We start from the raw sequence: 16,382 nt of genomic DNA, 5'->3' as shown, positions 1-16,382 counted from the left end.
TGCTTCATTTAACATAGCTGGTGCTTTTAATTTCATCCCTCCTTTTGAAGCAATATTGAGGGACTGGCAATAAGCTTAGAGGAGGAACACAGGACTCTATTTAAAATAAGAGCTTGTCTCCTTGAACATGCAGTATTTGTGTAAGGGCAAAAGAGGATCCATATGATAAAAAAGAGAACAAAGCATGAATTTTGATATGAATGGATTTCTTGTATTCATAATTGTAGCAATGTGAAGATACCGTATCTACATCTACATAAGAATTGAATTATTACTGGAAGTAATCACTTAATGGCAGATTTTCTATCTAATCAACGAAGAACTGAAATATCAAGAGACTCTTTATAAGCCATTGGGGTATAGCTTTATTTATATATTTTCTGTATAACAAATTTAGAGCTTTGTCATCCTGCTTCTTTTCTTCCAGAGCACTAGCACAGCAATAAATAGGATAATCCCAATGATAGGTAGTACCACCAAAAGTACCAGTGTCAGGTCTTCACTGGAGATCACATCTATGGATAAGAGAAAAGTGTTTGTAACTCACTTATTGTCATCTCACAAAGTGCTTGCCACTTGACCAAGGCTATTGAAAAACATTTTTCTTGCTATATTATGGTTATTCTGTAGGGGCTACAGAAATAGCACTGAATAAAATATAATGTCCATATTTCTTATGAAAGCTCCCTTAATCTTTCCATAACATATATAAAGTCACCATGGGCAAATAGGTGGCAATATAAATCAAATAAATAAATAAATAAATAAATAAAATATTCTATTGTAGAATATACAGTGGCTTGAGATCTAAATTAATAGCAAATTCTATCAGCATTACCCCAGCCTGGGGTAAAAAGAATGAGGGGAAGGGGATGCTTACAGCTTGGATTTTTCTGTAATACTAATGTAAAAGCTTCAGGGTTGTCAGTACATTCTGGAATATCAAAAGCAGTAATTGTCAGCTGGTGCCCATTTACCAATCCACTTATAAATATTCCTATTTAAATGACTATGCATTTCAAGCATTCACTTTATACAGGAATGTAGTAACCCCAAGTTAGTGTTTTGAGGAAAATATGAAGTATGTTAAATATATTTTAATTCCTGGCTCTTCATTATTGTAATTACTTACCATTCTTCCACTCGACTTGTTTCTCATGAATACTCTCTTGAAAAATTACAGCTCCATAAGTGCTTACTAAGTCCAAGGATTCTGTCTCATTTTCCTCCTTCAAAAACCGACGGCCTCCTAAGATATAGAGGACAAGATCTCCAATAAGATACATAGAAATGATAAATTCCCAGCAGGTTGCAATATATTTCCATTTAACTACAAAAGGGGAAAGTTCTAAAAGAAAAAAATAGAAAAGTTCAAAAGACCACTACCTCAGCTCAATCCACCTCACACAGTTGTTATGGAGAAAAGAAGAGGAATGGGCATTAGGTATGTTTGCTGCCTTGAGTTAATAATAAAAAATAACAAAGGTGGAATGTTTAAATTAAACATATACAAATTTTTTTTTAAATGAATCAATGGGAGAATCAGGGAATTATAAATAAGTAAGCTTAACATCAGGCTAACTGGTGACAACAATATTCAATGAAAAGGAATTGAAGCACACAGAGGCATAAGGCTCTACCAAGGGAAAAATCTGCAGATTTTACAATGCCAAATGTTGATTTGCCAATACTTCATTCTTTTTTAGAATAACCTCCAAGTGAATGAAAATAACCTTGCTCATGTTCAATATTTGGATTTTCTAAAAGCCTTTGGCAAAACTGGTAATGAAAATACAATTTAGTGGCAATGAGATCAAAAGCTTTGTTCTTTTACATATTGTTAACAGGCAAACAAAACAAAAAAACAAATTAGTAAGGCACTGAATGGAGAGAAACAAGTAGAGTTCCTCCAAAAGCTTTTTCAGAACCAGTGCTTTTTAACTTAAAATGCACTTAATCAATGTTGGAAGAGCCCTTAAAACTTTAGTGCTTCTTCAATGGAGGAACTGCTAAAACATTTTGGACATGTGACTATGTATCTTCTGTTTGAAACCCTCCAGTAAAGAATGATATGTCACATCATGAGCATTATCAGGAAATTCCTAATATTTAATCACCTGAATCTATGTCCCTCTGATTCTTGCACTGCCTTCTGCTTCTGGGCTGAAAGAGAACAAGTCTATTTCCTCCAGTGTATATCTAAAAACTGCTACCATTTCTCTCCTCAGATTTCTCATGAGGCTGTGTTTGTCAATCCCCTTACCACCTTATAGTTATCCTATGAACTTGCCCCAGTGTATCAATGTCTACCTTATACTGCAATGTCCAGAGATGAACACAGTATTCCAAGTGGGGTTTGATCAAGGCTGAGTAAAATGAGACAATTGCTTATGGTCTTCCTTGCTCATACAAAAATTTGACTTTATAGGTAAGCAATGACCTAGTTAGGTTTACAGGCAATGCTAAATTATTGAAAATGATTTTAAAAATCCTTCCTTAAACCAGATCATGTCTGATTTCTTCATGCATTCCAAGATATATTGATGTTAACTATTTTTATATATTATGTGCCTCATACAAAAATTTGACTTTATGGATAAGCAATGACCTAGTTAGGTTTACAGGCAATGCTAAATTATTGAAAATGATTTTAAAAATCCTTCCTTAAACTAGATCATGTTGAGGGAAGTTGAGGGAGAAAAGTCCTTTAAAACTGTGGCAGTGAAACATTCTAACTTACTTGAAGCCACTGGCATTTGACATTCAACCCTGCAGGAATCATGATCGGCGGGATGGCAAACAGATACACTGCAGAAGAGGTACACCTTCAAAAGATAGAACACGAGTCTGTTAATAGAGTAGACCAGCCTCAATCTTGCCAGGTCTAATTTTAGTTACTTTCAAGATTATAGCTTCTATTAAGATATATCTCCAAAATATGTACTCATTAACACCTTGCTAAAAAAGACATTTTCAGTCTCCTTTATTTACCCAAATAAGCAAGCAATGGGCAGTGCCCTAACAGTTAAGGTATTGTCTATTTTGGCCATCTCTCTTTAGATATATGATAAGCACAGCTTCCATGAGAAGTTTATTAGATACAGGTATTCAAAAAACAAGATTTCTTAAAACAGATTTGTAATAAAAGATGGCTACAAATAAATATATTGGTCTCACCCCAAAATGCCCATTAAAAATCCAGGTTAATGCCCTCCAGAGATTTGTTTCAGACCTGCTCCTTAGCAACATGTGTGATCTGTACTAGTATTAAAAAACCGACCACACCATTTTCTTAGGAAAAGTAGTTACTAGATTTCCCCACCCCACCCCATTACACTCAAGTAGCATACTGTGCACATTGTCCCCTACTCTCTTAGAAGGTAATTTCATTGGAAAAACTGAATATAAAAAGAATTATTTTGCTTATCTTCTTACCAAACCATCTAGCACCATTTGAGGGGCAGAATCCACAAATGTGAATGTGTAAATGATGAAACGCTGGTAGTGATTAGGAAAGTGAAGTTCTGACGTAGCAGGTCCCATGGGTACCAGCTGGGTTCTGTAGTTGTCTCCTTCAAATGGGCATCTGGGAAGAAGACGCATTAGAAAGGCTGTCAAGACGTGGCTCTTTCTCCAAGCCTTGGGCTCGTGATGTGTTGAAGGCCCAATTGTGTGATGGTTTCATTTCCATTTGGATCTACATTTTATTGTTTCATCTTTATTAATTGGTTTAACCAGGTGTGCTGAATTTTCTGTAAGCCACCCAGAGTCACATTGATTAAATTGGATGGCCATATAAACTTGTTTTAAATAAAGTAAGTATAACATTGCCATTGAAACCACCCAGTCCTTTGAGAATTAGCATTTTTCTATTTACTTACCCATCTACCAGGATTGGCCACTGTAATTGCTCAAGGGGATTTGAACTTGGAGTAGCCCAGCACTCATTAAGAACCAGAACTAGGGATGGGTCATCTCTCTGTAGGATGCGAATCTCTACATGCACAGGGTCTCTCAGGATCTTCACAATAGGATACTGTGAGTAGTATGAGGTATAGCTCGAATCTGGGGACAAGAGGCAAAATAAGGCTGTATGGTTTTTCAAGGCAAAGCGATGCACAGCAGTCTTGATATGAGACATAAAGGCATGTGTACCTGTGGCAATGCGCAGCTCAAGCCGGAGGGGCCCTACTTGGAAAATTGGAGCTGGGCTAGGAGGTGAAAACACTTCAACCTGAAGTGGCAGGAAATCAGTAGTGTTGTAGATACAACGAGCATGAAGCCTACATGTACAAGATGGAAGAGACTTTCCTGTAAATCATTTGCTTTGAGTAGAATACTCAAAATGAATCTTAGTTTTAGTAGATAGCTATCCTTTCGAAGGTTTTGAGTTAACAAATTTCTGTTATAACATGATTATTTATGGCAATCTAAACAAACGTGAATCAAACTGCACTTAACAATTGGATACTTTCAAAAGATGAGCTATGGAAGATGGACCTTAGTTTACAAATGATGCACTTGAAAGGCAGTCCACAACCAATCTATGCCAAAAGTGGGAAATCTTCTATACTTGGACTTCCATTCCTATTCTAATCAGTTAACATGGTCCATAGTCTGGAAAAATAGTTACATCAGTCAAAAGCTAAAGAAGACCAAGATCAAATCTGTAAAACTTAATTTAGAAGACTAAAAATATCTATATCTTAAAACTAAAGGGAGAACTATCTCATTGGTACATGGCAAACTCAACATACATTAAGGTACTGTCTCGTGTAATAGAGCCATCTGGCCCTTTTAGGATGTCAAGGCCAGAAACAAGCTGGTTTTCGTATATCAATTTGCCACCAGTCACCTAGAAGGATAACAAACAACAGCATTTTTATATGGTCTAATAATTAAATCAAAGATCCTTCAAGTTCCAGATAGATTAGCACTTGCTGAAACAGCATCCTCACCTGAACAGTTGTGCCACACTGTGTGAGAGGAAAGCGGAAGACCAGGAAAGATTCTGTTTTTCTGATTGGACTGCAATCTGCTTGGGCATAGGAGAGTCTGACACTCTCCAGGATAATCGGATAATCCAACATATCCCTGGAAATTACCAAAATGAAGTAGCCATCTCGAAGGCACTGAACAGTGACTGCAAGACACAAATTGCAGAGGTTAAAAGGCAAACAGATCAAGAACTCTTGGGGTGAGTGGGTAGGTTTGTTTATTTTCAGGAAAAGGCAGAAGTGATAGTTCTCTCGCTTAATCTCATCAGACTGGGAGAAGAAACTCTACTGCTCAGCTGCTTTCTCACAGAAGCTTTGATGTTTCTCAAATTAAAAATAAAGAGTATCTAGAATAAGCTTCACCAATGTGAATCAATGTGTAATCTGCAAATGTCCCAGTGAATATATCAGAGTTCCTGCGAATGCCCTAATGAAATCATAAGCCTTGAGCCAAGCTTCAAAAGAATCCAAAAGATTTATTAGGAGCAACATGTCGGCATTGAGCCATATGAAAAAGGATTTTGAGGCCAGGAGATCCAGTAGCCTAGGCTACAATCTTTGTAAGACAAACATGGAATGTACTTCTGGTTTTAATTGCCGTACTGCCCCTTCAGGTTTCCCTCCCCCCCACCTTCAAGTTGTTTATGGCAACTTGAAAACAGGCATAGAAATGATTTACAAGTTGACAATAATTTCTAGTATTATTGACCATGCTGGTTGAGAATTGGGATAGTTGTCCCAATGACCAGCTTGGTGTTCCACTATAGTTTGGTGCAGTAAAGGTGCTGGTCCAGAAACAGAAGATAGTGAATTCTAGTCCCACTTTAGGCATGAAAAACCAGCTGGATAACATTGGGCTAGGCACTCAGTCTCAGCCCAACTCACCTTTCAGAGCTGTCGTGATAGGAGGAAGGAGTATGAGTAAGTTTGCCACTTTGAGTTGTATATGGAAAAAAGGTGGGATAAAAAAATCTAACAAAAAATCCTAAATAATATGTAAAAAACTTAAAAATGAAACTTGCACAAGATATGACTATTGCATATAAACTCTCTTTTTGGAAAATGATCTTATTTGATAAAATGCTGCAAAGAATGTGGATAAGGAGAAAAAAAAACCTGTTACCGGCTGAGAGCAAACAAGACATTTTCACTTTCAAAGTACAGCAATGGCTGGACCCTAGGCTCAGAATTAAGTTTTTTTTTTTTACCTGTGTTGCCATAGTAGCATGGTGTCACCTGATCCCTAGCATCATAACAGCAACCAGTCTGATGGCAAGCTGTTGGTCCTTGTACTTCTGCACAAGGTATTCTCCCAGAAAAAACTTGGCATTGCTGCTGAGTTAGAGGGCGACCTGGTAAGAGAAATTATATTGTTTAGAAACTAGAAAAATTAGCCCTTAATGACTAGATGCCTATATCATAATAAACCATAATGTTTTTGTCTGGTTTGAGCTTAGCATCACAAACTCTTGTGATTCAAGGAACAAAGGGAGAAAGCCAGAAATATACAAGAAGCTGAAAACTGAAAGGGCTTTATACCTAAACATAAAGACATCACCTGTGACTTGTTAGGTTGTTTCAGATATATTTCCTTACTGGATTCCTCAATGCCTTCAAAATAGCAGAACTTCCAATGGACATCAAGACTTGTTAATGTATCTCCATGGAAAGTAAACCATGTCAAATAGCAGTCAGACATCAGGAGCTGACATATGAAATGTTTCATGACATTTTGTATTATGTCATAAAATACTTTGATAATTTTTATGTCATAAAATGTTTTATAAAACTTGCCAGATTTCAATTCCACAGGTGCTATGGGTACCAGATGTTAGAAGCATTCTACAAGTTAGCCCATTTGAGGTAAATTTGGTTGAAAATATCTCAGCCTATGAGGCACCATTTCAATTAATTAAAGGTTACAGACACACAAGATTTAGTAGTGTATAAATTAAAAAAAAACAAGAACTAGAAAAGCAATATAGAGCAATAATACCTATATAAATCCATCTCTTTTTCACGGTATGATAAGAACTGCACATTCAGGAATTAAAAACATAAAGCCAGAAAGCAAAGTTACTTTTATGGAGTGACAGTAAATGCTCCATATTACACATGTACAAAACTGGCAATAACAAATATTTAAGTAAAAAGAAAATTCACATACCTAGACTAGACTGGATAACCATTGGATGCACAGGCCCAGGAAAGGGCTCCCCTGGATGAACATGATCTGGTTGAAGTGGAAGAAGCTGGCCAGGTTGGGATTCGCCTGGATACACCAGGCCTGGCTGTAACTGCCCTGGATGTACTAAGCCAGGTTGTGACACAACAGGATGCACTAGGCCAGGCTGGAGTGGGTGCACATGACCTGGCTGGAGGGGACGGGCAAGCCCAGGCTGAGATTCTCCTGGCTGAACCTGTCCTGGCTGAATTGGGTGCATGAGACCTGGCTGAGATTCTCCTGGGCGCACAAGACCAGGCTGAGATTCTCCTGGGTGTACCTGTCCTGGCTGGATGGGACGTAAGAGACTGGGCTGAAATTCTTCTGGTTTAACTTGTCCTGGCTGGATGGGGCGCACAAGACCAGGCTGAGATTCTCCTGAGTGAACCTGTCCTGGCTGGATGGGATGCAAGAGACCGGGCTGAGATTCTCCTGGGCGCACTTGTCCTGGCTGGATGGGACGCAAGAGACCGGGCTGAGATTCTCCTGGGCGCAACTGTCCTGGCTGGATGGGACGCAAGAGACCGGGTTGGGATTCTCCTGGGCGCACCTGTCCTGGCTGGATGGGACTCATGAAACCGGGCTGGGATTCTCCTGGGCGAACCTGTCCTGGCTGCATGGGACGCAAGAGACCGGGCTGGGATTCTCCTGGGCGAACCTGTCCTGGCTGGATGGGACTCATGAGACCGGGCTGGGATTCTCCTGGGCGAACCTGTCCTGGCTGGATGGGACGCAAGAGACCGGGTTGGGATTCTCCTGGGCGCACCTGTCCTGGCTGGATGGGATGCAAGAGACCGGGCTGAGATTCTCCTGGGCGCACTTGTCCTGGCTGGATGGGACGCAAGAGACCGGGCTGAGATTCTCCTGGGCGCACTTGTCCTGGCTGGATGGGACGCAAGAGACCGGGCTGAGATTCTCCTGGGCGCATTTGTCCTGGCTGGATGGGACGCAAGAGACCGGGTTGGGATTCTCCTGGGCGCACCTGTCCTGGCTGGATGGGACGCAAGAGACCGGGCTGAGATTCTCCTGGGCGCAACTGTCCTGGCTGGATGGGACGCAAGAGACCGGGTTGGGATTCTCCTGGGCGCACCTGTCCTGGCTGGATGGGACTCATGAGACCGGGCTGGGATTCTCCTGAGCGAACCTGTCCTGGCTGCATGGGACGCAAGAGACCGGGCTGGGATTCTCCTGGGCGAACCTGTCCTGGCTGGATGGGACTCATGAGACCGGGCTGGGATTCTCCTGGGCGAACCTGTCCTGGCTGGATGGGACGCAAGAGACCGGGTTGGGATTCTCCTGGGCGCACCTGTCCTGGCTGGATGGGATGCAAGAGACCGGGCTGAGATTCTCCTGGGCGCACTTGTCCTGGCTGGATGGGACGCAAGAGACCGGGCTGGGACTCTCCTGGGCGAACCTGTCCTGGCTGCATGGGACGCAAGAGACCGGGCTGGGATTCTCCTGGGCGAACCTGTCCTGGCTGGATGGGACGCAAGAGACCGGGCTGAGATTCTCCTGGGCGCACTTGTCCTGGCTGGATGGGACGCAAGAGACCGGGCTGAGATTCTCCTGGGCGCAACTGTCCTGGCTGGATGGGACGCAAGAGACCGGGCTGGGATTCTCCTGAGTGAACCTGTCCTGGCTGGATGGGATGCAAGAGACCGGGCTGAGATTCTCCTGGGCGCACTTGTCCTGGCTGGATGGGACGCAAGAGACCGGGCTGAGATTCTCCTGGGCGCAACTGTCCTGGCTGGATGGGACGCAAGAGACCGGGTTGGGATTCTCCTGGGCGCACCTGTCCTGGCTGGATGGGACTCATGAGACCGGGCTGGGATTCTCCTGGGCGAACCTGTCCTGGCTGCATGGGACGCAAGAGACCGGGCTGGGATTCTCCTGGGCGAACCTGTCCTGGCTGGATGGGACGCAAGAGACCGGGTTGGGATTCTCCTGGGCGCACCTGTCCTGGCTGGATGGGATGCAAGAGACCGGGCTGAGATTCTCCTGGGCGCACTTGTCCTGGCTGCATGGGACGCAAGAGACCGGGCTGGGATTCTCCTGGGCGAACCTGTCCTGGCTGCATGGGACGCAAGAGACCGGGCTGGGATTCTCCTGGGCGAACCTGTCCTGGCTGCATGGGACGCAAGAGACCGGGCTGGGATTCTCCTGGGCGAACCTGTCCTGGCTGGATTGGGTGCACCAAACCTGGCTGAGATTCTCCTGGGCGCACAAGACCAGGCTGAGATTCTCCTGGGTGCACCTGTCCCAGCTGGCTGGGATGCAAGAGACCGGGCTGAGATTCTCCTGGGCGCACTTGTCCTGGCTGGATGGGGCGCATGAGACCAGGCTGAGATTCTCCTGGGCGCACCTGTCCAAGCTGGATGGGACGCAAGAGACCAGGCTGAGATTCTCCTGGGCGCACAAGACCAGGGTGAGATTCTCCTGGGCGAACCTGTCCTAGCTGGATGGGACGCAAGAGACCGGGCTGAGATTCTCCTGGGTGCAGAAGACCGGGCTGAGATTCTCCTGGGTGAACCTGTCCTGGCTGGCCAGGACGCAAGAGACCAGGCTGAGATTCTCCTGGGTGCCGAAGACTGGGCTGAGATTCTCCTGGGCGCACTTGTCCTGGCTGGATGGGACGCAAGAGACCGGGCTGAGATTCTCCTGGGCGCACAAGACCGGGATGAGATTCTCCTGGGCTAACCTGTCCTGGCTGGATGGGACGTAAGAGACTGGGGTGAGATTCTCCTGGGCGAACCTTTCCTGGCTGGATGGGACGCAAGAGACCAGGCTGAGATTCTCCTGGGCGCACAAGACCGGGCTGAGATTCTCCTGGGCGAACCTGTCCTGTCTGGATGGGACGCAAGAGACTGGGGTGAGATTCTCCTGGGCGAACCTGTCCTGGCTGGATTGAGTGTACCAGACCTGGTTGAGATTCTCCTGGGCCCACTTGTCCTGGCTGGATGGGGCGCATGAGACCGGGCTGAGATTCTCCTGGGCGCACAAGACCGGGCTGAGATTCTCCTGGGTGCACTTGTCCTGACTGGATGGGACGCAAGAAACTGGGCTGAGATTCACCTGGGCGCACCTGTCCTGGCTGGATGGGACGCAAGAGACCAGGCTGGGATTCTCCTGGGCGAACCTGTCCTAGCTGGATGGGACGCAAGAGACCGGGCTGAGATTCTCCTGGGCGCACATGTCCTGGCTGGTTGGGGCGCATGAGACCGGGCTGAGATTCTCCTGGGCGCACCTGTCCTAGCTGGATGGGATGCAAGAGACCAGGCTGAGATTCTACTGGGCGCACCTGTCCTGGCTGGATGGGGCGCATGAGACCGGGCTGAGATTCTCCTGGGCGCACCTGTCCTGGATGGATGGGGCGCATGAGACCGGGCTGAGATTCTCCTGGGTGCACAAGACCGGGCTGAGATTCTCCTGGGTGCACCTGTCCTAGCTGGATGGGATGCAAGAGACCGGGCTGAGATTCTCCTGGGCGCACAAGACCGGGCTGAGATTCTCCTGGGCGCACAAGACCGGGCTGAGATTCTCCTGGGCGCACAAGACCGGGCTGAGATTCTCCTGGGCGCACTTGTCCTGACTGGATGGGACGCAAGAGACTGGGCTGAGATTCACCTGGGTTCACTTGTCCTGGCTGGATGGGACGCAAGAGACCGGGCTGAGATTCTCCTGGGTGGACAAGACCGGGCTGAGATTCACCTGGGTGCACCTGTCCTGGCTGGATGGGACGCAAGAGACCGGGCTGAGATTCTCCTGGGCGAACCTGTCCTGGCTGGATGGGACGCAAGAGACCAGGCTGAGGTTCTCCTGGGCGCACAAGACCGGGCTGAGATTCTCCTGGGCGAACCTGTCCTGGCTGGATGGGACGCAGAGACCAGGCTGAGATTCTCCTGGGCGCAGTTGTCCTGATTGGATGGGATGCAAGAGACTGGGCTGAGATTCACCTGGGTGCACCTGTCCTGGCTGGATGGGACGCAAGAGACTGGGCTGAGATTCTCCTGGGCGCACAAGACCGGGCTGAGATTCTCCTGGGCGAACCTGTCCTGGCTGGATGGGACGCAAGAGACCAGGCTGAGATTCTCCTGGGCGCACTTGTCCTGATTGGATGGGATGCAAGAGACTGGGCTGAGATTCACCTGGGTGCACCTGTCCTGGCTGGATGGGACGCAAGAGACTGGGCTGAGATTCTCCTGGGCGCACAAGACCGGGCTGAGATTCTCCTGGGCGAACCTGTCCTAGCTGGATGGGACGCAAGAGACCGGGCTGAGATTCTCCTGGGCGCACAAGACCGGGCTGAGATTCTCCTGGGCGAACCTGTCCTGGCTGGATGGGACGCAAGAGACCGGGCTGAGATTCTCCTGGGCGCACAAGACCGGGCTGAGATTCTCCTGGGCGAACCTGTCCTGGCTGGATGGGACGCAAGAGACCGGGCTGAGATTCTCCTGGGTGCACAAGACCGGGCTGAGATTCTCCTGGGCGAACCTGTCCTGGCTGGATGGGACGCAAGAGACTGAGCTGAGATTCTCCTGGGCGCACAAGACCGGGCTGAGATTCTCCTGGGCGAACCTGTCCTGGCTGGATGGGACGCAAGAGACCGGGCTGGGATTCTCCTGGGTGCACAAGACTGGGCTGGGATTCTCCTGGGCGCACTTGTCCTGGCTGGCTGGGGCGCATGAGACTGGGCTGAGATTCTCCTGGGTGCACTTGTCCTGGCTGGACCGGGCGCATGAGACCAGGCTGAGATTCTCCTGGGCGCACCTGTCCTAGCTGGATGGGACGCAAGTGACCGGGCTGAGATTCTCCTGGGTGCACAAGACCGGGCTGAGATTCTCCTGGGCGAACCTGTCCTGGCTGGATGGGACGCAAGTGACCGGGCTGAGATTCTCCTGGGCGCACGAGACCGGGCTGAGATTCTCCTGGGTGCACTTGTCCTGGCTGGACCGGGCGCATGAGGCCATGTTGGGATACACCTGGTTGTAATAAACCGGGTTGGAGTGGATCCATTTGGCCAGGCTCTATTGGGTACACTAAGCCAGGCTGGGATTCCCCTGAACAAACTAGGCTGGGCTGGAGTGGGTGCACTATGCCAGGTTGGGATTCCTCTGGAGGCATATGACTGGGCTGGGCTGGATGTAGCTGTCCAGGGTGCACATGACCTGGTTGGGACTCCTGTGTACACACTATGGCAAGCTGGGACTCTCCTGGACGCATTAAGCCAGGGTGGAATGGGTGTACTTGGCCAGGCTGGAGTGGGAGAAGTTGACCAGTCTGAGATTGTCCTGGATGCACTCTGCTGGGCTGGTGTGGCAGAAGAAGACCGGGCCGGGACTGCCCATGGTGTACCAGGCCTAGCTGGGATCCTCCTGTATGCACTAGAACAGGTTGCGGCTGGTTGACACGGCGCATATTGTTCTCTGGGGTTGTGACATGCTCCTGTGGCTTGGGGCAGATCATGTTGATCTCATGAACAGCTACTACTCTTCCGTTCCTTGTTAGTTCCTCTAAATGGACTTTCAAGTGATGTATGCCATCCTAGAAAAATGTTAATCCAACATGTTACAATATAAGCTTTTAGTAGTCATATATTGGAACTACCAATTCTATAGAACCAGGCTGAACCGGTAGAATCCCACCCCTGACTCTCTATATATGAGTGCCTCACATCAGCAGGAGATAGTGATTGCTTGCAGGAGAAGTTGTTTTGCAAGTACTGCGCACGCAAAGCGCATGCTCACTGAACTGGTTGTTATGCTGGTAGGATCCCACCCCTGTATATAATGTCTGTTTGTCTGTCTGTCTGTCTGTCTGTCTGTCTGTCTATTTCAAGTTTTATCTAAATCTCTTTGGGTGTTTTTACATTAATTGCTATGCTTCAGAAAATGTTTTAACAGTAAAAAAAGTAAAAAAAAAACCATCTCCCATCTTTTAGGATGAGGATTTCCAAATCACAGTAGTTTGCAAGTATGGAATTTCCCTTCCATTTTTTTTTAACACAACTTGTTCCTCTTTGTAATTTATGAATAATGGGAGCCCCTGTAGGTAACCTGTAAGACATATAGGGTAGGGCAGACTTAAGAAACTAATTCTATATAGGGCTAAAAACACAATACTGTAGTAACAGAATTCCCCTCCTTCACTTTACCTTAATGTTAATTAGGGAGGGGGTTGTCTGATATGTTTTGTCCCTTTAGTTTCTTAGAATGGACTCAAGCTCTGCTTGTCTGATTGGTTTGGTAGCAACTCTAGCTTCTGTGCTTCAAAAACGATTCCCTGTGCTTTTTGCATTGCCCTTGAATTTGCTGGGGGTGGGAATGCAGATCCAGGTGACCACATAAATTATATTTCTGCCTTTCCCAGCATGGGGCCTTACTGAGGTTTGGGTGGCAGTTCTCCTAATTTCTAGCCTACATTGTTTTTGTTTGGAGCAAATTTCAGCCAAAAATATTTGATGGAGATAGATTGGGAAAAGCTCTTCTAAGTAGAAATTCAGAAGTACAATACATATGTCTACAGCTCCCCCCCCCCCCAGCATTTTTCCAACAAAGTCTCACCTTCTTTATTACACCACAGCCATCATAGCCAGCAGAGAAGGCAACTGTCCTATTATGTGATGTGATCACGTGATGACAGAAGGGACAATTGGAAACTTCAAAGACTTTCCCAAATTCATCTGTTGACAAAAATTAATGCATTAACTAGCAAAGGCTATTTATCCAAAAAGTAATCCAAAAGTAATCCAGTAGCATTAATAGGCTCTGCAAATATGTGTTCTTTGGATTACTTACATATTCTTCACAACAACACCCCACCAATACTGAAGAGATATAAAGGCTAGAAGGAGATTTTTAAAAACCATTTCTGAAATTTGTATTTGTTATAGATTCCATGAATTCTTTCAGCTTCCTCTACAGTACAGTTAAATAAAAACTAACTTTGGACTACAATTTACAGAATTCTCTCTGATAACTATACCAGCTAGAGAATTCTGGGAGTTGAAGTTACCTCTCAGAAAGAGGAGGCTATAATAGTCATAAATTAGTTTGTTTGGTCCTATGGCTAATTCCAGCCATAAGGGTTGTAAATCATACCGTGGTTCATTGTAGGAACCAACTAATTATAGTTTATTTGAAAAACTTCATTTATGTGAATCAAGACAGTCTCTGAGCTGGCATTCTTATAGGAGGTGTTTATCTGAAAACAAATTCTACAAGAATTGAATGCTAGATTAAATAATATCAAGAAAGAAACTACAGAAACCTTAGCAAGTAATAGCAAGCAGCTTTGTTTAAAAAGCTAAGATTTGTGAATAGCTTTCCTGGCTTTGCATTTCTAAACCTCCAATTTCACTCCCCAAGGACTATGGAATCATTTCTTACACATTCCTACAAGTTGCTAATCTTTCCTAGTACTTTAATTTCCTTGTAAAATTTCCTGTCCCTATTAAATAAACCAGATTATCTAGCCAAAATTATGTTAGAAGGAAGCTGCTTGTGAATCATGGATTGCCAATAGCTTGTTTTCCTCTTGCTCTTTTCACTATAATTTCATGCTAATTGCCTTACAAGTTCACTAATTGTAGGGCAATTAGCATGTCATATAAGACCCAGGGCAATGTGGGTTTAAATCCCTCTAACCACAATACTCTCTGGGTGACCCTGGCCAATAAACAACCGAGAATAAAATATGAGAGGTGAAAGAAGACTTAAGGTGATGCCTTTTAATACAGTTTGTTAGTTGGAAAAAGTGTTGCCAGGCTCCTTCCAATTGCTGCTTCTTTAGATCAACACCCTGCTATAGAATGCCAGCAGAAGTTGTTAGGAAAGCCTACATCTAATTCCGAGTTGTAGAAATGGCAATTAGATATTCTGAGTCAACTTGATATCAACTCTTCACTCACAGGGAAAAAGTTATCTCACGTCCTTTTGCTCAGTAATACTAAATACAGGAGTAGCCACCACACCCACCCACCCCAAAAAGGATTACTATGTGTTGTAAACATGAAGTCCCCTACAGCCCCTAGAGTCATCTTGTTACAAGAGATGTTACAACTCCAATTTAGTATTTTGCAGGAAAACAAGACTATTGTCCTTACCCACAACTTTAAAGCGGACCGCTTGGCTGGGACTGGGGTACACAAGCAATTGCAAACCATGGTCTCCGCACCGATAGAGATACTGGATGGCTTCTGTACCAGCTTTCCAAAAGTCTGCTTGTCCATGACATAACCCCAGAATCACCAGGATTACTAAACCTAGAGAGCCACTACAACCCCAGCCCATGGTTGTAGCAGCCAAAAAAAACAAATGCTGCACCAACAAGTTGCTACTGCTGGTAAAAACAGAAGGGAGGGAGAACTGAAACTATAAAAGAACAAGGGGGGAGGTGGATTGGCTGAAATGAAAATTTACCCAGAAGTGTCTGCACCTGTGGATCTGCAAAGGCCAAGTGAGGGATAGGGTCAAAAGAACAAAACTCAACCAAAAGAGAAGCATATAGTATTCATCCAACAACACTTCCCTTCCACTTTTTTCTTTCATCCTTTCTTTAGGAGTTATTGCAGATTAAAGAATGAGGCAATCTACACAAATTTGGAAGCAAATTCTACTAAATTCAGTTCTACTAAACTAAGTTTTGCATAGACTTTAGAAGCAGGTGTATTGTCTCAGTTCTTTACATTCCTCCCCCCACCCCCACCCCTTATGCTGCCCCCTTTTCTGAGACTGCACACTTTCATTTTCTTTGAAGTTTTTAGGGCAAACAAATTTAGCAAGATAAGATTGGAATAGCTTCTGTTGAATTTCATCCTATTACACAGTGCCGCTGTTTCTACTCTGCAGGGAAACTATGTCTGCCAGAGATTTGTTATGAAGGGTGCAGGTTAAATTATTTTTATGATGCATATAGGTTTTTAAAAGAAATTAATCAGCAGCCCGCAATATTATAATGTACAAAGTACTCCAGTCCACACCATGGAGCCACCCCTAGCTTTCCATTTTTCTTTGTCTTGATACTAATTTAGTCTTGATTAGACAGTTTTAGATTTCATCCCTGAGTTTTTTCTTTTTCCTTGAATCTCTTTTTGTCTTTCTGCAAATTTTAGAGTTACCCAATTTATACCTCTCTTTTGTGATAAACTGAGCCCAAAGATTGGA

At 45.2% G+C, this 16,382-nt stretch overlaps 1 protein-coding gene across 2 annotated transcripts; it reads right to left on the bottom strand.

The window, feature by feature from the left end:
* Positions 1-341: 341 nt before the first annotated feature.
* Positions 342-15,585, bottom strand: ZP1 (zona pellucida glycoprotein 1). 2 transcript variants are annotated; one of them, XM_087920806.1, is made up of 15 exons: positions 15,323-15,585; positions 13,782-13,900; positions 11,185-12,762; positions 10,294-10,357; positions 7,477-10,209; positions 7,165-7,446; positions 6,206-6,349; positions 4,959-5,143; positions 4,758-4,855; positions 4,156-4,283; positions 3,882-4,065; positions 3,436-3,586; positions 2,741-2,825; positions 1,133-1,249; positions 342-515 (listed from the first exon to the last, which is right to left on the bottom strand). In XM_087920806.1, exons 1-15 carry the CDS (start codon positions 15,507-15,509, stop codon positions 394-396), a joined length of 6,177 nt encoding a protein of 2,058 aa, XP_087776932.1. In that variant the 5' UTR covers positions 15,510-15,585; the 3' UTR covers positions 342-393. The 2 variants fall into 2 exon arrangements, with proteins under 2 accessions (XP_087776932.1, XP_087776931.1); XM_087920805.1 differs by having other exon boundaries at positions 7,165-10,209.
* Positions 15,586-16,382: the final 797 nt, after the last annotated feature.

Source organism: Pseudonaja textilis, chromosome 1, assembly GCF_049901715.1.
Source record: "Pseudonaja textilis isolate UNSWEBS1 chromosome 1, rPseTex1.2, whole genome shotgun sequence".
In the NCBI taxonomy this organism is placed as follows: domain Eukaryota; kingdom Metazoa; phylum Chordata; class Lepidosauria; order Squamata; family Elapidae; genus Pseudonaja; species Pseudonaja textilis.
The sequence above is the reverse complement of the archived record's forward strand: the minus strand, read 5'-3'. Positions and strand labels throughout refer to the sequence as shown.

Bases quoted from the DNA above. Each gene is read 5' to 3' on its own strand.
- ZP1 (XM_087920805.1), bottom strand. From the start codon at position 15,509: ATGGGCTGGGGTTGTAGTGGCTCTCTAGGTTTAGTAATCCTGGTGATT. The intron at 6,350-7,164 runs GTATGTGAATTT...TTCTCTTACCAG, and splicing joins GGTTATCCAGTCTAGTCTAG to GTCGCCCTCTAACTCAGCAG. The intron at 2,826-3,435 runs GTAAGAAGATAA...TATCTTTTGAAG, and splicing joins AAATGGTGCTAGATGGTTTG to GTGTACCTCTTCTGCAGTGT.